At 41.8% G+C, this 21,593-nt stretch overlaps 1 protein-coding gene across 3 annotated transcripts in view; it reads right to left on the bottom strand.

Annotated features, from left to right (window-relative positions):
* The window catches only part of PHEX (phosphate regulating endopeptidase X-linked), a 100,020-nt gene that overhangs the window by 29,487 nt on the left and 48,940 nt on the right, over positions 1–21,593 (bottom strand). For all 3 annotated transcript variants that reach the window (XM_077927425.1, XM_028727498.2, XM_028727499.2), the window contains 3 exons: positions 21,189–21,290; positions 7,278–7,355; positions 1,237–1,340 (listed from right to left, as the gene is read on the bottom strand). In XM_077927425.1, coding sequence (XP_077783551.1) covers positions 1,237–1,340; positions 7,278–7,355; positions 21,189–21,290 — 284 coding nt within the window. The remainder of the gene's footprint in view (positions 1–1,236; positions 1,341–7,277; positions 7,356–21,188; positions 21,291–21,593) is intronic.

The following is a 21,593-nucleotide window of genomic DNA, read 5'->3' on the forward strand; positions in this document are numbered from 1 at the left end:
AAGATCTGTCACATACCCTGTTTTCATAGGCATCAGCCATTTTTTTCCACCCAGTGGGGAAAATCCATGTCACTGCATTGGAAGCAGGATCTAGAATCCTATATGATAATAGCAAACTCAATCTCTTAGTGCCTGTTCTTATGTAGTGAAAACAGCACCATTCATTCACAAGAAGGTGGCATCAGCAGGCTTGGGAGGGGGCAGGAGTGCAGCTCAATGAAGACTGAGCATGCTCAGTGGGCATGAAATGCTGGCTACTTGTTGGGTGGGGCAGCAGGAATCTAGTGTGGAGGAGAATAGAATGGAGTATCCTAGAAGAGATCATGGCTGGCTGGCTGGCTGGCTGGAACCCTGAATGGGAGCATGTGGCAACATTTGTTTGCAAGTCCCACTTCCCTATATCAGACAGTACACAGCTACTCTCCAGAAGCTTTTAGTAGACTTTATGGGGCCACGATACTACTTAAAGTGAAACATGGATCACAAGAGGCACAACAAGTGCAACTGGCAAGGAATCAAACACTGAAGTTAGGTCTTTGGCAAGCAGTGAGTGACAACAGCACCTTGCCGAGTCTGTGAGGTGTGCCAATTATTGGCAAAAGACAGAGATGCATATCCAACTCCTGCTGCTCATCCACACTGCTCTCTCCTCCTCATATGCAAAAGTGCATTCCTTTGCAGTCTGATCAAAGCCAGATGAACATTTGAAAACACGTTTTAGGAGAATAAGTTTGATAACCAAGACTAAGCCAAATCTGTATTTCCAGCTCAGGTTTTCATAGGGAGAAAACTCAATTTTTATTGAAGTACATCATCAATTTAACTCGGAACAAAACATTTTAAGTGACCTCAGGTTATGTGCTAAGTATATATACCATTCCTCTTATTTTTAGAAAAGTCTAATGTGCCAAAATTGTACCATTCCAAAATTGCCACAACTGCCAGCAGAAATCCTATCTCATTACAATTCCATTATTGGGGGGGGGGGGGGTTGAAAGAAAAGAAAAGAAAAGAAAACACACACATTAAGCTCCAAACCAACCAAAGCTAAGCACTTTTAATTCTCATTGATTTCACTGTGTGAGATTTAAGCAGCTGCGTAACTCCACCATTGAAATCAATGAGGCTTAAAAGTGCCTAACTTTGGCTGGATGGTGCCCTGAGTGTTTATGCTCCCCGCATGTCAATTATGTGATGAAGCACCGGGTCTAGTTTTTGCATTTCTTTTCTACTCACTCTGTTTTTGGAACCTCTTTTCTCAGCCAGTAGAAATCGGACTGCGCTGCCTGCTTGCGGGTCTGAAGCACGTTGCCAAAATAGTCCGTTTCTAAAAACTTCATCTGGGAATAGAATGCGAGGGTTATGCAAGTATAACCAATAGATTCAACGAGGAAAACAAAGAATAACTTTAATGTCTGCAAAGCAAAACATTCTCAAAAACCCTATGCCCTGAATTGAAATGTTCTGATACCGAGCAAGAATTCATTTGAGCTTTTCTTCAGAGATTTCTTTTTTATATTAACATATCATTCCCATAGAGCTGCACCATTTCTATTAAATCCATAAACAGCAACTGTTGAAGGAATGGGAATTGCTTTATAGAACTGAAGGAATGGGAATTGCATTACAGAATTTTATTTTTACATGTTATGGCTGAAACCCCTAATCCACTTACCTGGACGTAAGCCCCACTGAACTCAATGGAACTTGTTGACATGTGAATGTCGGGAAACTGCTGAATATTTAGAAGACTGCCAGGAATTGCAAAGATGCTGACATTTCCCAAGAAATCCCACAGTCCGCAAAACATTTTTGCCTACTATTCAGCAACTGAGATACTTTTCAAATAGCTATTCTATAGGCACTGCTTGTATCTAGATATATGACAAAGCAATCGTATGAAGCAGGGGGGAATTTTCTGACACTTCAGAAGCCCTGCCAGCTCAGTGCAGTTAGCGCAAGGGGAGGGTCTTTTTCTCTGCCTATCCCCCCTCCTGTAGGGAGGGAAAGACTGATGTTCAGAGCTTCTTTGGAGTATAATGGAGGGGGGATGAAGGGGCTTGGAATCAAGTGGATCCTCAGATACTCTTCACATGTCCCCTTCCATCAGGATATGTGCGCCTGCCCAGTTTCCTGCTGACATACTAGAGATGGAGGCGGTGAGCTGAGGTGAGCCTTGTCAGTGGTAGCACAGCAATTTCTCCACATCCAATAGCCCCTCAGCCAACTTTCCACTGGCTTTAGGATTACACCCTAAAATACTATGTTCATTTCAGCCACTGCTAGCCATCTACCTTTTGGTGCTAAGTAAGGTATAAATGAGGGCAAACTGTGCAAGGGAGGGCAAACTGAACTATCACACCCCACCCTGGGGCATGCAAGAGCAAAGAGTTAATCATTCTAACAGGGGTAAGCAAAGCTAAAGGCATGCATTTAAACATGAGAGGTTTGCAAGCAAAATAAATAAAGTTATTTATTTTTTAAAGCTGATCTCCCCCTGGAGTTTTAATACTCACAAAGCAGCTCCATTTTTATTTATTAATTTTCAAATTACACCCTTCAAGGGCCAATAAATATTTTACGGCATCAAGGAGTAACAAAATATGACTGCTGACAGTGTGTAGGGGACTCAGATAACTAGTAAGCAGATAGAATGCCAGGACCTCCAGTTCAAACTCAGACTCTGCTGCTACAGATCGTAAGTCGTTAATGTCTAATTACTGCTCCTGGCTTGTTTGAAAAGTATCGGCAGCTTAGTGCAACTTTCAAAATACCAAAGAGTGCATTAAAAAAAACTATCACCTTCCACAAAACCTTTTATTCTGGTGCATGTAACAAAAGCTGCTTAACCTTTGAGATGTAAGACTGACTTCATATTTCTTAAATGTCAAGTTAAAAATACATTGGGAAAATGTTTGTGAAAAATTATTCCCACCCTGTCTCTTACGTGGTAAAGTTAAGGAATTTGTAAATTGTATTTCTACTGTTTTGAAGGAAATGCAGGAAATGCAACATATAAACCATTTGGAAAATATAATAATAATAATAATAATAATAATAATAATAATAATAATAATTTATTATTAATACCCCGCCCATCTGGCTGGGCCTCCCCAGCCACTCTGGGCGGCTTCCATAAAAACCAAAAATACAGTAAAATATCACACGTTAAAAACTTCCCTGCACAGGGCTGCCTTAAGATGTCTTCTGAATGTCAGGTAGTTGTTTATTGCTTTGACATCTGGTGGGAGGGTGTTCCACAGGGCGGGCGCCACTACCGAGAAGGCCCTCTGCCTGGTTCCCTGTAGCTTTGCTTCTCGCAATGAGGGAACCGCCAGAAGGGCCTCGGCGCTGGACCTCAGCGTCCGGGCAGAATGATGAGGGTGGAGACGCTCCTTCAGGTATACTGGACCGAGGCCGTTTAGGGCTTTAAAGGTCAGCACCAACACTTTGAATTGTGCTCGGAAACATACTGGGAGCCAATGTAGGTCTTTCAAGACCGGTGTTATATGGTCTCGGCGGCCGCCCCCAGTCACCAGTCTAGCTGCCGCATTCTGGATTACTTGTAGTTTCTGAGTCACCTTCAAAGGTAGCCCCACGTAGAGTGCATTGCAGTAGTCCAAGCGGGAGATAACCAGAGCATGCACCACTCTGGCGAGACAGTCCGCAGGCAGATAGGGTCTCAGCCTACGTACCAGATGGAGCTGGTAAACAGCTGCCCTGGACACAGATTTGACCTGTGCCTCCCTATTAAGAAGGGTTATGCCCAAATAAGACCAATGGAATGTAAGCACTTAATGGCAGACTTAATATTAGTTTCCAAAAGGGTACACATGTTAGTCTCCTGAGCAAAAGCAACCAAAAGTCTTGTGGCACCTTAACACCAATATTATGACATAAGCTTTTGTGGTCTACAGTGCATTTTGGGTGCATTATCCTGCATTGGGTAGGTGGGTGTGGATGGGTGTGGGTGTAAATAGTGAGGTCAGAAGGAAAGAAAATGCAGAAAAGTACAGCCATGGCAGTAACATTTTTAACAGTGGCTATTCACACACACAAAAAGAAAACAACAATGACTGTTGATAACACAAACATTGTGGCATTGGGCAGCCAATTAACACATCTGGTGTGATAAAAATCCATTGCTCTGATTCAGTCCTCAAGTGATAGCATTAAACCTCCTGACATATTGTAAGTGAAGAGTTCACCGCCACCCACTCAGCAAGTGATGTCCTTAAAGTTCCACCATCAGTCTGTCTGCTGCACCTTAAGCTCTCTCTACCTTCCTTCTCACATTCTCTGATCTATATCCCAACCTGTGTTGCTAACCATTAACTCAGTTTCAGCAGAAAACCATTGGTCCATTTAGTCCAGTATTGTTGCATAGACTCTCCAGAGTTTCAAACAGAGTCTCTTTTCAAGCCCTACTTGGAATCTGGGACACTGTGTATCCAATGCATGTGTCCTACCACTAGCTAAGCCCTTTTGCCTTCTTGTAAATATAATTACCCCCAGTGAAGAAGGGCGCTGCCAAAAGCAGCTTGTTCTCTGCTGCACCCCAGTTATTTTTGCCACACCAGTGTCAGTGTCATGCATCAGAACCACCACATGCCATGCAACTAAAAACACATACTAGAAAATAAATGAGCTGAAGTATTGCAGTGATATTCAACTAACATTTATTCTGAGTAGACCAACTGAAATACATGGACATGACTAAGTCCATGTATTTCAATGGGTATACTCTGAGTTAAGCCTAGTTGAATATCACAGTTTGTGAAATATAAATGCTACTGATATGTTTATTTAATAAATACTTTTGTTATTTCCCCCCCCACACACACACACACTTATTCCAAATTACTTCTATTTTTGGTTGACCAACTTGAAAATAAACTAGATCTCCTACTTTCATCATTCCCAACTGTAGAGTTATTGCCTAGAAAAGATTTGTTGTAGCTGTTTGGCCTGTCTGGCTTTAAATATCTGTAACTATGAAGCTTCACACTACAATGATTTGATAGGATGTGAACATAAAGCAATAAAAGGAGTGACTTATTATCATTTCCCAGCTTGCTTTAACCATCACAGGCAGAACTATGGCCTCAGTGAAGACACTGTGTGGTGTATTGTAGGGCTACATATTTTTAGCTTACTGAAATATACAGCAATTTTGCAGTAGGATTATGACTCAGAAAATGGGTTGCAACTTCCATTAATTTGTTCCAACGACACAGCTGACAATGATCACTGTTTTGTCTCAAAGACAGACACTGCATATATTGTAAAATAAACATAACTAGAGACATGGTTAAGACTTCCCTTTATGGATTAAATAAGGCTTGGAGTACTTACTCATCGTCCTCCATTTCAATTAAAAACACTTTATCCTCCAGAGATGTGATGCTTAACAACAGACTCATGTAAATAATGTGGGAGATTAAGCAGAACTCAAGAAATGTGCAAAGCAAGGGAAACTGTGCTATAGCTAAAGGCATACATTTTAAGAGCAGAAATGCAGCACTCAGAAAGTTAATATCCCTTTACCTCCTGTGGGAGCTCGATGTGTCAATGTGCAAGCCATTTATGTCTTGGACAATATATCCTGAAATAATAACTCCTTTGAGAACAAAATTTCAATTTTGAATCAAATCCCAATCAAACACCATTGCAATCTGTTGGTTTGGGTTGGTTTTTTTTTTTAATCAAACATACAGCAGGCTTATTTTAAGACACTAGCTAGGTAATGCAAAGTAATTCCTGGAGGTGTCTATACTCTGTGCACACATACACAAAAGAGCCCGTGATTAGCTGAATGTTCTGAAAATTGCTTCTTGCAATTTTTTCAGCTTCTGGAAGAAAGAGACTAGAACCTGTGCAGGACAGAAAAACTTTGCCCTCACATCCCCCCCAAAAAAATTTCAGGTAGTCATACCCAAATGCCTTGATGCCTGTTCTTGTGCTTGAAATTGCTTTTCAAAATGGAAAGTTGAGATTCTTGTCCCCAATTCAAATTCTATCTTGCTGCAGTACAATTATTATTATTTTATTTATTAAATTTCTATACCACCCTTTCATCTGAGAATCACAGGGCAGTTTACGATATAAAAACACAAAAATGCATAACATAGTAACAAACAAAATAATATCCCCCAGTTTAAGAAAGGCCATAGATTGTTTAATTAGCCAAAGGCCTGTAAGAAAAAGAATGTTTTTGCCTGGTGCCTAAAGATATGCAATGAAGGTGCCAGAGAACCTCTGCAGGGGAACCTGGGAACCTCTGCAGAAAAGGCCTGTTCTTGTGTGCTACCCTCCAGACTTCTCACAGAGGAGGCACACGAAGAAGGGCCTCAAATGATGACTGCAGGGTTTGGGTTGGTTCCTATGTGGAGAGGCGGTCCTTATGGAAGATGGGCATAGCCAGGGAGACAAGGGGGCAATTGTCCCCTAAATAAAGTAAATCAATAAAAAATACTTAACTGAGGTACTGCCCCCACCAACATAAATCCTGACTACACCCATGTAATGGAATTATGACTATAAGGAATCAACACTGCCTCAACAGATATGCTATACTGTGTAAAAAGCCTATGCATATAATCTTTTGTTGTGCAAAACCTTGTTATGAAGGAGCACACACGAGGAAGAAAGGAAAGAGGAGAGTTGTAGGTGGAAAAGAGTAACCCCATGGTGTGTGGAAGAACCTGCCTTCCATTTTATAACTTTCCTCCCTAAGAACTTGCAAGATGAGGTTTTTCCCATGAAGATAGTCTGGAAGGAAGCCCAGCTCATAGAATTTCGAGTGTGAATTCATGTGAATGAGACTTCCACACACAGATGAGAGGTTTGGTGGCCTGTTGTCCACACATTCTTCAAGGTGTGGGGTGAAGGAAAGGGACACCGACTCATGTACAATGTGAGGGACACCTGTCTATTCATTCTACTGTTTAACTATGAGCTGGGATAGAGAGAGGCAAGCAAAACGGTATGTGGGGAAGGGAATATCAGGATGTGTCCAAGGTGAATGTTGGTTGCAAAAATATTGGTTGCAGACCTCTAGCTAAGGTGTCTTGTTGTAAGTGAACTATTTTCATTGAAAGGTGCTGTTTTTTAAATTATATTTTTCTGGCTTTAAACCCAAGCCCTTGAACAACTGATATCGAGAGCCTCTCTGGACACTGGCCAATTTTAATTATTTTGTTTCCTCTGCTTGTGACTTACATATGGCAAACATCATAACAAATACCAATAGATAACAATTTAAAAACAAGACTTACTGTTTTGATGCCTTCAGAAATATATGTATCATTCATTATAAACTCGGGGTAACCCACTTTAGCCAAAACTGCTTTCGCCTTTGGAAAGAAATACAAACATCATGATGAGAAGGAATCTCCATTATTACATGGATGTGACCTTACACGGCTGCCATTAGTTTCAGAATACAGAGCCACTGGTTCCATCAATAAACTTTAGCATAATTTATGGCAATCCACTGTTCAGAAGATACATTATCATCCCATTTACACATAGCAACATCCCATTATGCTTGTCAAAACCATGTGCCACAAGAGATATCAGCAGAATGCACCACGATGGAGGTTCCTAAAAAGTCAAAGGTGGGGAATTTGTGGCTCTCTGGATATTTGGGGTGACAACTCCTATCATCCCTGGCCATAGGCACGATGGGAGTCAGAGTACCACAGATACTCCACTCATCCTACTAGTAATAGGAGAGCTTTTGTAGCAAATACCCAGTGAGATCAAATGGATGAACCATAAATTTTAAAAGCAGACACCCTTACCACACTTCCTCCATTATGGTGACTGACCTGAAAGGGAAGAACTTTCTGATGCCCAATGTGGTGGAAACATACATGCAAATAAAGTCATCACCAAATGCTCCAAACATGGGAGTGGTCTACAGTCTAGCAGGGTCATCCCAAAATATTTTGTCACTTGAAGCAAAACAGAAAATGGCACACCTGTTGCCGCCCCGTTCTGAGTTGTTCAGAGAAAGCTCTGGTGCACTGAAAGTGGTGGGAAGCAACAAAGAAAGCAGAGAGGAGTGGCAGTGGCAGCCCTGTTCTTCCCAGGCAGTGGCCACGGGTGGAAAACAAAGGAGGAGGTGAGTGGCATGCTCCTTGGGGGCCCAGAACTACCACCCCTCCCAGCTGGTCTCAGACTGCAACCTAAGGCAACTGCCTCACCTAGGGCAATGGTGGCCCTGTTGCATAGCTATTATGTGTACACACTATTGGGAAAGATGTCAACCACATTGTGCCAGGACTCCAAACCCCACCACACAAAGTGTATTATCTGAATAATGAGCTGAGTATGGTGCTGAAGGAGGCAGGGGGTGCGGAAATGGCTTCATGGACCAAATTGGATCCCCTGGTGGGGCAAGAAGGGTGGCCGGGGGTAGGGGTAAACATAAGCCAGACTGAACAGGAGATCCTGTGGAATCTCATTGACCACTACAAACTTCAGTGATTAGCCATCGATATGTGGATCTGTGGGAAGGAAGCTCAGAGTGGAGGAAAATCTTCCACGGCTTTTCTGAGTGTTTCCATTTTTATTGAATAATGTGTGGCTAATGCCATAGTTTTTCTCCTCCCCTTATAACGGGGCGGTGGAAGGAGGAACATTCCAGAAACTTTACCATCTCGTTCTTGACAGTTCCTCAGCCCTTGGGTTTTTATTTCCCACCTGAAATTAAAATCTTCTACCTGTAACATCACAATTAATTGCAAGGAAGATAATTAAGATGTCACAAACAGAAGAATACAGGTGGGGAATTAGCAGCAGGAACAGATGAAATCTTAAGCAAGAAAGATCCCATTGTCATGCAAATATCCCTGGTGCCAGGAGAAAACAATGGAAGACAAATGCTGTGAAAAAGAAAATAGGAAATGAAGCAAATGATAATGAAAGAGAATATTTGCACTTGGTTTTCCATGAGGAGCAGGAGGGTCTTTAGGAACATTTGTAAATGGTGGGGAGGAAAGCAGAAATGCAACTGTATCCATTTTGATCACCCTACTGTTGTTCCGGCAATGGCTGAAGCTGTGCAATGACTTTTCAGCTGACATATTAGAGGGCTCTGAGTGTTTTTTCTTCTTATTTTCAGCTCAAGAAGGCAAGAGGGAAACATCTTATTTACATTTCCACTGAGTTGGCTGCTTAAATGAGCTAGGTAAGTCACAAATGTCTTGCATGTATTCAGAAGTAATCATTTTAATCACTTAATTAAGCAGCCTTTGTGTTGCATCCACACAAATATGCCAGCTAACATTTTTTATTAAACCAGCGCAAGGAACAAAATGGTTTAGAATAGCTTATGAACTGCTGCCTTTCCAAAAACTATCCATTTTGCAACTGGATTAATTATTCAGTAGGTTTTTTTGTTTTGTTTTGTTTTTTAAGAATCTATGGAGATTAGCTGGTCCAGCATAGTGGATGATTTATGAGTGCACCACTCACTGCAAAATGTTGATCAAACCCCAAAGCACTTGGTATTTCAACGCGGAAAAACTCTACACAAATTCCTTTGAATTTTGATACTTTAATTTTAAAAAATCAGTTAATTGTCTCCAATAGAAAATATTATTTATTTACTAAACTGAACATCATGTATACAGATCCAATTCCTGACTTCTCCATGACAGGCTGGTAAATTATTCTTGCATGAAACCAGGAAAGCTGCTGCCAGATTATGTATTCCAGGAGTGGGGAGCCTACTCTTGAGGTCATTCAAGGTCTACTCTTGCCCTGCCAGGGGATCCAATTTGGCCCATGAAGCCATTTCTCCAACACCATGCCTACCTGTCAATCAGCTGGCATCACTTCAATGGTCCCCTACCTCAGTGGGCCAACATTGACAGGTGGGCAGACATGCCTACTTATCAGTCACCTGACATTAGGTCACATGACTGACAAGTGGCTAGTCTCAGTCACCTCTCAAACTTAGCCCACATGGGTGGGGGAGATAAACATCTGGCCAAAAATGTTCCCTATCCCTGGAGCAGACAGTACTGAGCTAGATGGGCCATTGACCGGACTCAGTATAAGACAGCTTCCTATGTTTTAGGTAATTGTATTTGCATTGATTTAATTTGTGAGCCATCCAAAAGGCCTAGTCAACTGAACAGCACTTAAATGCCAAAAAGAAAAAGAAACCAACTCTGAAAGATAACGTGTGAACAAAATTAAGCAGACTGCCTGGTCAGAATGACAGGACATCCACAGCCTTGGGAGAGGTATTATAATCTTTACTCACAGCACTTAGGGTAGTGATTAAAATCAAAATGAAAAGGGAGGAATTTATGTACAATATAAATTAGGGGGCACCAACCTTTTTAGACCAATGGGTTCCTTTGGGTTTTTGAGCGAGCATCACGGGCACCACCACCTCTGTTCCTTTCTCTCTCTCATATCAGATCCACCCCACCCCCTCACCCCTGACAACCAGAAAGAGGAAAGTTTTGTGTTCACTTTCCCAGAGAATCTGGGTAAAAGCCTTGAAATCTGAGCCTTGTAAAGTACATTGTGAGAAGTGGCAACGAAGAGTACAAAGTGGCAGTGGGAAAGAGCATCACTCTTCCAATTTCATTCTTCAGCTCTATGTACTTATCATAGAATCACAGAACTGTAGAGTTGGAAGTGACCCTGAGGGCCATCTGGTCCAAAGCTCTACAATGCAAGGAATCTCATCTAAAGCACCCATGACAAAAGGTGGGCAGCCAAGCTCTGCTTAAAAACCCCCAATGAAGGAGAATCCACCACCTTCCAGGGAGGGGTAAGGAAGAAGAGGGTAACCACCTCATAACCAAAGGGACACTGAGTAGATGCCAGAGGAAAATCTCAAAGGCAGCACTGGAAATGTCATTGAATATGCTTTCAAGGGAGATATGGGCCTACCAAGAATTGATCCATCTCTGGCTTGGTACCCCAGTGTGTAATTCATATAGGTATACATATATCCCTTCTGCATTGTGACTTTGGTCATAGGAAGGATTTTAATATCTTTGTCTTAACTGAAGATGTGATATGGAAAACAGCTATTAAACAGGCTACCTCAATATATATTGGGAAATAATGGCTTATGAATCTAAGCAGAATCCTTTAAAACCTTTCTCATTCATTTGAGTAATCTAGCCAAAGAAGGCTGATCGCTGAAGAATTGATGCTTTTGAATTATGGTGCTAGAGGAGACTCTTGAGAGTCCCATGGACTGCAAGAAAATCAAACCTATCCATTCTGAAGGAAATCAGCCCTGAGTGCTCACTGGAAGGACAGATCCTGAAGCTGAGGCTCCAATACTTTGGCCACCTCATGAGAAGACTCCTGGGAAAGCCCCTGATGTTGGGAAAGATGGAGGGCACAAGGAGAAGGGGACGACAGAGGACGAGATGGTTGGACAGTGTTCTCGAAGCTGCTAACATGATTTTGACCAAACTGCAGGAGGCAGTGGAAGGCAGGAGTGCCTGGTGTGCTCTGGTCCATGGGGTCACAAAGAGTCGGACACGACTAAACGACAAAACAATAATAATAATAATAATAATAATAATAATAATTTATTATTTATACCCCGCCCATCTGGCTGGGCCTCCCCAGCCACTCTGGGCGGCTTCCATAAAAAGACCAGCCAAAGACCACCATATCACCATTTACATCACACAGGAGAGGAGAACAGTTTTAACAACAGCACCCAGACTAATCTGGCTCATGGTAGTATAAGATAGCATCTTAACTCATTATTGACACAAAAGATAAGGCACAAGACTTTCAACAGGGTATTAATTTCTCCTGGATTTCTCATTTCTTTGCATAGCCTTTTCTGCACTGTGCTGCTAATATTTAACTTCTATCATCCATCAAGAGAAAGAATATGGGAAGCCCTCTAAGAGGAAATTGTTCTTTTTGGCCATTATTTTAATCATTTCATACCTTCATTTAAATATGTCAACATTTCAGAATTATAAAAGACAAAATCCCAGAAATTATTGGTTAGTTCAGGATGAGCATTGTTTGTGATGTATACTGGGAAAGGGTTAGAGACCCTCTCCTATAGACAGCCACTTCCCCAGTCTTCCAAAAAAAAGCGCCCCACATGCCTACTAATTACTGCAACAAAAATCTCATTGGGCAAATCCTAATTGCAGATCCCACATGTAATATCTAAATTTGGTCTCCAGGATCAGCAACTGGGCACTGTAGGCTTTCACATCCAGGCTTGTTGAAACTATTCCTGTACTAAAAAAGATCCCTGCACTAGCAATAAATTAGAATTATGTTCAAAGCAGAATTTTTTAAAAGGCATTAATCTCAACTCTCGCTGTACAACATTGCATTTTATTATGACCATTTAAGAGGGCGCATATAGATCACTATGCATTGACAACCTGGACCTATTGCAACAACACTTTTTTACAATAATCACAAATGATATAATGTGATGTATGCATACATAATTGTCTCTCTTTTTATGGGCAATTTTTAAATTCTAAAATAAATAAATTTACTGGGGAAATTAGCATAAAATCTAGTTTGAAAGCAAGACTGTTTCATCGCTCTGTAATGGGCCCTTTAATTGCAACAATGAATTGACTCTTTGTGTACATGTCTGTCTGTGTTTTCATTTTTCATGGAAAGTAGGCTATCTGAATACCATCTGCTAAAACTGTTGCATGCATATGGCTGGTACTCTATTTCTTCCAAACACTGGGAGGAATGTGGTAGGCGATTAGAAACCTTGTTCAATATATCTTGCACAGAATGCAGAGTTCAAACTAAATAGCACCCATGTGAGTGGAAGTTTTAAGATACTGCATCTGGAAATGTCTGCTATAGAAGGTCTTAAGAGAGAAATAGCCAGAGCCAGTTAAACATATTAATACGTAGCTGGCAAAAGAAAAGAAAAATCTGTCCTGGTGTTAAGTACTGAGTCATCATCTGTATTATACTCAGTTGGGATGTTTGTTTTATATGCTGAGCATATAAGAGAAAGAATCACACTGGTATTGTTGGTTCTTATTCTTTAAAAAATTGTGCAGACATTTTATGTATTGGGGTGTTTTGTTTATCTTTTACTTTGGCTAGCAAAAAAGCGGGGCGGGGGACAAATAAATGAATAATACAATTATTGGACACAGATTTTATACTAAAATAAAACAGTAACATATTTCATTACCTGAAGTAGTACAATGCAAAGTGACTGCGTTTGAAGTCTTGTAAACTATTAAGTCAAAGGTGGAGAATAAAAAACAATAATTTTCCTCTTGATTCAGAATGATATTTTAGTGCAAGAGCTTCATCCCCCAAAAGCTGAAGGGAGTTCACATTACAAAATGCAGCCATTAAATTTTCTGTTTAATGAGCTGTTGCTTTTATCTCAGTTATGTGGATTCCCTCCACTGTTCATTGTGATTTAAAGAAATGCACAATTAACCCATCAAATGTTGCTATGTAGATTGGCAAGATTTTTGTACACATGTGTAACACTGACCCATGTGAGGTTAAGAGGCTTCCCAAAACTTACAGAATGTATCAAAAGTTGGACAGATCTTTAACAGGTATTGTAAGCTCGTGTGGTGCTGGAGTAGCCCATGGCTGGGGAGACAGGAAGACCAGACATCATTGCCAGTGAACCCTGCCTAGGGCTTGGACCTCAGCAGCTGCCCAGGTCCTGACAGCAGCCCCGGTAGGTCACATGCAGATCTTTAAAGAATTATGAGAATGGCTGCTTAACTATTGTTGCGCACTGTTGCATTCCAGTTGACTATAAGAGCTCCTTCCGTGTGCCCATACATGCATTGTCCTTGTCCACCTCTCTTCCTTTTCCATGTCAAATATGAGAGTGGCCAAAAGTGTTCTGATCTCACGCAATTGTGTTAGCCTTATGGAGTTATGCTGGGCTCTGGAAATAAAATGACAGCTTTGGGCCCAGGGTTAAATACAATTTCCTTTCCCTTCACCGGTTCTCCCGCAATCTGTCTGAGCAGTGCTCAGGTTATTAATGGAGCTGACATTCCTGTACAACTGACTGAGCATTGGCAGCAGCCAGGTAACAAGGCAGAAGGTGACGGCAACAAATCATCTAACACCAAAAGATAAGAGATAACGAAATGTGTTTTGGCGATTAGTTTCAGATCATGCCAGGGAAGAGGAATGTGTTTCACCTGGTTATCCTAGATCCATATTTTGTTCGGGAAATGTCATACACTTCTTGGAATCCTATTTTAGCATGAATCAGTATAGAAATTAAATAATAATAGAAATTATGGTTGCATCTTTTCACAGTCAGATGGCCCTCCAAAAAGTAGAAGCACCCACCATGCTATCAGACCCCTCGCATGATTCACATGTCTGCAACTTCTTCGACCCATAGCTCCCTATATATCTGCTCCATCCCATTCAGATGAATTCCTCTGTTCAGGCAAGCCTCCCAGGATACTCATAGGGCAGAGCCTGTGATCCTCCAGGTGTTACTAGACTATCACTGATTTATTTAATGTATTTATATCCCACCTTTCTCCCACAGTTGGGGTTCAAGGCAGCCACTGCTACTGCTTCTTCAACATCTCATATCCACCATTGTATATACGCCCCTTCAAAGTTCTCTCCAATTACTGCCACAATTTTAGATGCACTCTGGCATGCACAGTATGGCTGTTGTACGTGGACATAGAATTAAAATATGGCAGCAGCCCAGATTTTCGTTTTAGTTAAAAAGCAGGGATGCCCATTTGATAATTAAATGGCAGTGAAGGGAGATCTTAAGATCTCCAGTTTTGTGATAATTCAGCCTGTCTCCATCTCTTCCACCGAGGTAAGCGGTCCTTCTGCCCTGTTACATCTGATTTCCTCCTTTCAGTCCAGTCTAAGGGTGTTGGGAATTGAAGCTAGAGCTCACAGGTATGGCATGCTTTAATGGTATGGCATGCACACAGCTAGTGGGCAGGTCATGAGAGTCTCTCCCTCCTGCATTGCTCACTATCCACCAACATTTTCAGAAACATTTATGACTGGGGAGGAATCAAGTGATAAAATTCATTTATCGTGCCAAGGCAGCAGAAATGCACAATCATTGGCTTCTCGCAAAGAGCAGCCTGTTATCTATGTGTCTCATGTGAGGGAAAGGAAAGCCCTTTCTGAAAATTGTGTTTTCCACATTCAGCATCTTTTCTATGCGGCTAGAGGGTGACTCAGAGCTGGGCCAGGATGAGAATTATTGATTAAGTACATCCACGGCCAGCTAGCATAATGAGCTACAGAGCATGTCAGGCACACAATGGCATAAACACCCAAAGGACAAGGAGGCAGCAAAGTAATGCTGTTTAAGTGGTAAATCAAGAAACACGATAAAATGGGAGTCTAAATATTTTGGTACAATGGCATTTTTTTAAAAAAAGAAAACACTTTTGAGCTACCATTGCACAGTTCGTGCCAAGACCCGACAGAAAGTGGAAGAATAAAATGCACATAATTGGCTTCTATAGGAAAATATCCCTTTAAGTCTTGGGAGTCAGTCGTGAAGTGCATCACACACAAAAGAGGAACAGAAGTTGTGATGATGGGGAAGGAGGGGGGAAAGATTGGAGCATGTTGTCAGCCTCACATTTTTGCCCTCCAGAATAGTCATTTAATATACTGCTCTTCAGTGATAACAGGGACACCTCCTCGTTTTCATGCAGACACAAGCACACACCCACTGGTACATACTCTCTTGCTCAGTGTCAAGGGGACTGAAAATAAGAATTTTGTAGGGACATATTTGGAATTATTCTTGCTCAATAGCCCTTTTCAGGCATTCTGCTCCCCCATCACTGTCTCTATCACTCTCTGGAGGCTGAAGGGTGACATTAGGATTCAGGCTCATGCAAGGGGGTGGCACGAGTCGAAACAGATTCCCAGGTTCAGACTGCCACCCTTCAACTCACAGAAGGTGCCGAGGCTAGCCAACACTTTTATTCCCATTGGCAGGGCAGAGGAGTGGGGGTACAAGGGACATATATTCTTGAATGAAGAGGGTTAATTTCAACTAATATCCTAGGTTTGTTAATGAGGAGGAAATCTTGCACAAAATAAAAGGTGTTAAAATGTGTGCAACTTTCTTAGGGGGCAAATAAGAATCATTCTTAAAAGGTTAAAACTGTTTTTAATGAGGTAACATACTTTGAGGAGAGCCTGTTGTGTATAAAACTACCTGGAAAAGTCTCCTCTGCTCTTTGTGCCATATGTTTATAATGCTGTTAGCATGGAAAGTGAATTAAAAGTATATCATTGGCTATGTAACTTTTGCACTTGCGTTGCAGACTTGATTTGAGCCAAGGCTGATTCAAGCCTCGTGGGAAAGTAGCCTTAAATGGAAAGGAGTAATATGGGTTGTTAATTTAAAATCTTCCTTAAATTAATGTAAAACACATTGGAGAGGAGCATAGTGGTGACCACTGGTTATTGAGCTGTCTACAGTCTCTATGGAAGCACCTTGAGCTCCATCCAGAGAATTGTGCATGAACTGCACTCTGACTCAAAAAAAAGAGAAAAGAATACAAGAGCATTTGGAATCTGTTTAACTGGATCAAATGGTGCATAGAAATATATTGCTACTGTAGGTGTTGCTAACTGTGTACTAAATATCTGTTATTCCTTTAAGCAACCTTCAGCAGTGCCAAGTCAATCAAAGTCCTATGCTATAGATTTCATTAGTCTTTCTTTTCAACAAAGGAGAGGGGAACACAGTAACCGCCTTTGCTTTCACATAGGGACGGTCAGATCAGGCTGTTCATATGATCCATGCCATTTCTTCATGGCCCTCACACATAAATCAAATTTTCTCATTTGCACACTAATCTGTGGTTCAAAAAATAAACCCATGATAAAATTTGCATTTAAATGCTATTCTGTTTTCCCTCAGTGCACTCATTCTAAAAAAAATGTATGTTGATACGCTTTTTGTACCCAGAACAGGAACATTTGGGGTGTGAAAAAACCAACACATAGGTAAGTTCCAACATTCACGGTAGTCCTGGGAGTGCAGATTAAGTCCATTCATAATGGAATTCCCAAAGATCAAAGTCCTTTACAGACACTCTCCTTTTGTGCAATGGCTATCGTCTGAGGGGGGAACTCAATCACTGGCTCCATTCTTGCCACCACATGCATGCTGCTCCTGCCCATAAAGACCCACCCTTTGGGAGAGTAAATTAAAAGTGAGGCGCCTGTTGTACACATGGCCCCTCCCCAGGCAATTTAGAATTCCATGCAATCTGTGCCCGCAACCCCAGAGAGCCACTACCATTTTACTGTTGTTGGTATCTGTCCGTCTTGGGAGACAATAGAGGGGTGCGCCTTTGGGAAGGTTGCAGCACCTGCTGTGGTTGTGGAGACTGATACGGGAGAGACATGTTTTGTTGCAGCTGGGGCAGATGAAGGCTGATGCAGGTGTACCACTGCTTTTCTTTATCATTCAGTGTAAACAATACTGAGCTAGATCAGGGCTCAGCAACCTTTTTCAGCCAAGGGCTGGTCCAGACCATGTGGTGGGTCGGAGTATATTTAGGAGAAAAAAATTAACAAATTCCTATGCCCCACAAAGAACCCAGACACATTCTACTCATGTAAAAACACGCTGATTCTCGGACTGTCCACGGGCCGGATTGAGAAGGCGAGAAGGCCTTAGGTTGCCTACCCCTGAGCTAGATGGACCAATGGTCTGGCACAGTATATGACAGCTTCTTCTGCTCCTATGAATGTAGCTCCTTTCTCTCCCCAGAAAGAAGATCAAATTATTCAAACATACCCAACGAAAACATACAAAACATTCAGAGGTGTGCTAGGAGTTGGCTTGGCTGGCCCTCACCAATGGCCCAGGTAAAGGTAAAGGGACCCCTGACCATTAGGTCCAGTTGTGACCAACTCTTGGGTTGCAGTGCTCATCTCGCTTTATTGGCCGAGGGAGCTTCCAGCTTCCAGGTCATGTTGCCAGTATGACCAAGCTGCTTCTGGTGAACCAGAGCAGCACACAGAAACGCTGTTTATCTTCCCGCCGGAGCAGTACCTATTTATCTACTTGCACTTTGAGGTGCTTTCGAACTGCTAGGTTGGCAGGAGCAGGGACCGAGCAACGGGAGTTCACCCCGTCGTGGGGATTCGAACCGCCGACCTTCTGATCGGCAAGTCAGGTTTAACCCACAGCGCCACCTGCGTCCCTCACCAATGGCCCAGAGGGAAGCTCAAAAAATGCCAATAAAGCCCAATGGCCAGGGTGACAGCTGGAGATCCGCAATGCAAGAAGAGCCCCACAAGTGACAATCCTGCTGAGAGTCCCTCTTAAAACTGTAGCTACCCCTGCTGAGGAAGTTTACAAGCTTGACTCGGGGTGGCAGATGACATGCGCAGCAATAAGGCATCAGTAAGGAAATTGAGTTTCATTTAATGTTATTGCCTCTAACAGGCCATCTGGCAGCCAGGTATAATGAGGCCTTCTATAAAGTTTTAAATGACTCTCATAATAAGATCACCCTCTTCCTTAAAAACTACAGCATTTCCTACTTTCCTCACAGTAACATTTCCCAGTATGTGACAGCTCCATAAAGATCTATCAACCCAATCCACATTACAGCAACAAATATGCAGAGAGAGTTACTTGCTACTTGAGGGAGCCAAGTCATGTGGCAAGCACTTTTAAATGTTACCCTGAGGAGCAGGAGAACTCACCATAGGGAGCTCATGTTCAGTGGCATTCCAAAGGCAAATGTAGCATTGAGTTCAGCTCTTAAAGAACATTTCTGACACAGACATCCCTCACTGCTGAAATTTTCACCCGACAGGTATCTCATTGGGTCACCATCCTTGCACTAAACATTTCACCCAAAAAGTTATTATCAGGCACTGCTGCTTTTTATAGCTTTGTGTGCACCTTGATTTGTGGATACGCAACAATTCAAATATGTCAAGAAGGAGAAGACAAGAGATTATGTAAGACAGCTGAGAGCTGCATCCTTTGTCTTCAGTCCAACCCAAATCTTGCACTTGATGAATTTCCCATGTTTCTGAGGTCCAAGCCTGACATTTTCTTTAAGCAAGGTTGAAATTCACATCCAGCTGGTGTCCCTGACATGGTTTTCAGACTTTTATTTTGCAGCCGTATAAAATATGAATATGACCAACTGCTGTTGTAAAACATACCCTGTTACTGGGTTTTTTTCAGAATGTGTAGGATGTTTCAATTCTCTCATTTTTGAATTGATTCTTGAAAGCAAAGCACTATTTAAATCTAAAGGTTTTGGACTTTAGTTTTTTAATGGGGGGGGGGGATTCCGACTCTTTTCATCTGAGCACAGCATGGAAAATGACTCAGCTGCAGCTTGCACACAAGACCCCTTTACAGAGGGCATTTGCCAATAAGATGCTACCCAATCACTTCGACAAATAAGGCGAAGAGGCCATTTCTTCCCCTCTGCCTCTGTGTACTCATGTATTTTTCAAAAGTGTCATTCTATTTGCCACTTGGCATTTGGATGAGCTTCTCCCCCGAGAGTTTAAAATGGAGGATTACAACAGAATGGTCCCAAGAATGCTTGAGCACCTGTGAACAAGCCACGTTCCTTTGGTTTTCTACTATCACACAAAGCTTTGAAAATATTGTGACTCAGAGCTAATTTAAGCATGTGAGAGAGATAGCACATTGTAAGAGTTACTTCTGGGTTGCAGCTGGAAAATCACATATTTCGAATGCCACTTCCTCATATAAAAGCCAATCCTTTTCACCCCTGACAAGCCAGCCCTCCATTTGTTCCTACAAGAAGCAAAAGGAGAAACACGATTTGCAGCGCAAGTCTATACATCTTTCCATAAGCAATTCCCTTGGAATTGATGGGGCTTTCTTCCCAGGTAAGCAGATATAGGATTACAGCAGGGGTGGGAAATGGCAGGTCCAAATGCAGCCCTCTAGCTCTCTCTATCTGGCCCTTGGGACTCCCTCCAGACCACACCCTCAAGTCATGCCACAAGCCTTCCTCACAGTTTCCTTTTTTTCCCCTGGCTGGAATGTGTCCTTGAGATCAGATAATGGTTCTTGCTTCCCTGGACACAAGATTGAGAGGGGTGTGAGACTGTGTGGAGAAACTAGGCTAATGTACGAAGGTAAAATTTACATACATTGCCCCAACTTCTTTTGCATGTGGCCACAGATGGTTATATAACAAAATATATAATATATAACAAAATGAACCAGCCGTGCACTGGAAAAAAGGTCACAATCCCATTCAGCACGCCCCATCCCCACAAACCAGAAGTTGACGAGTGAAAAGTTTGACAGCATAACAATGTCTTTAAGAAAGACTGAAACACCACAAGAGAGAAAGCCAAGAGAAGTTCTCATCGGGTGTACTGTTTTTATATTTTCATGCAATCCTATCATGTTTATTTGGTTATTAAGTCCCATTGAATTCACTGGGAACTGAATCCACTGAGACTTATTTCTGAGTGGACATGTACACAGGATTGTGCTGCAAATGTTTACATTCCATCACAATATGATTTCTGACTGAAAATAGACTGTGGGCCTCATAACGAATACTATTTTGGGGTGGCATCTCCCCTTGTGGAGACGAATCTCCTAAATATAAGGGCAACTTCTAAATATCAGAACCTAGAAGATGCTATGTATTCTCCTTTAACTGAATGCAGTCATTATAGCTATACTCCAGAATGTTTACTGAATAACCTGCATCAGTACTGAAAATGTGAACCCCAATGAAATATCAGAAGTGCAACCCCTTAAAAAAAAGTCCATCAAAACATGTTTAGCATTTTTGATACATCTTCCCCATGTCCCCATGTATTAACAACTTGTAAGCCTTCAAGATCACAGAAGCATAATAAAGGGGCAATCCAGTGATTTCATTCTCAGTTCCAGGACTTGAATAATGTAGTAGGAGAACTAGCTGATTTTCTGGCAATAACATCTTTCCCACATAATTTATTAGCTTGTTTATGTGTAAGACCAAGAGTCTAAAAACCACTGAAGCAAGTAACAACGAAGATTAAACAAGATACTCGATAAAGTTAACGGGGTACACAGATTTTAACAGCAAATATACACACATACGACATCTTTTCAGACAGATTGCTGATGGATAATCCCATTCATCCAAAAATTGAATGTATTTAAATGCCTTTACCTTTTCAATCGCTTTTCTCTTTGTTCCCAAATCCATCCAGGTGTTTTCATTCTCCAGCATGTCCATAAAGGCCCAACGAATCCCTTCAGTCAATTCTGCCATCTGCACCAAGTATTACCATAATTACTTAAGAAATGTGAAATGCTCTGAAGACTTTCTGTCCAATTCAGTGAAGGGGCTCTGCATGCAGAAGCAGCCGTGTGTGTGTGTGTGTGTGTGTGTGTGTGTGTGTGTGTAGCCAAAACAGATGTACACATCTGGATGCGTGTTCACATCTGCAAATCAAAATGCTCATCTACAGTGCTCATCTGGTCCCCAGCTAAATGTCACTAATTGCACTAAATTAGTGTGGGATTGGTGCCTATGAAAGTATGAACATTAGAATCCATAGCAAAGTTTCCCTTC

Source organism: Podarcis muralis, chromosome 4, assembly GCF_964188315.1.
Source record: "Podarcis muralis chromosome 4, rPodMur119.hap1.1, whole genome shotgun sequence".
Classification (NCBI taxonomy): domain Eukaryota; kingdom Metazoa; phylum Chordata; class Lepidosauria; order Squamata; family Lacertidae; genus Podarcis; species Podarcis muralis.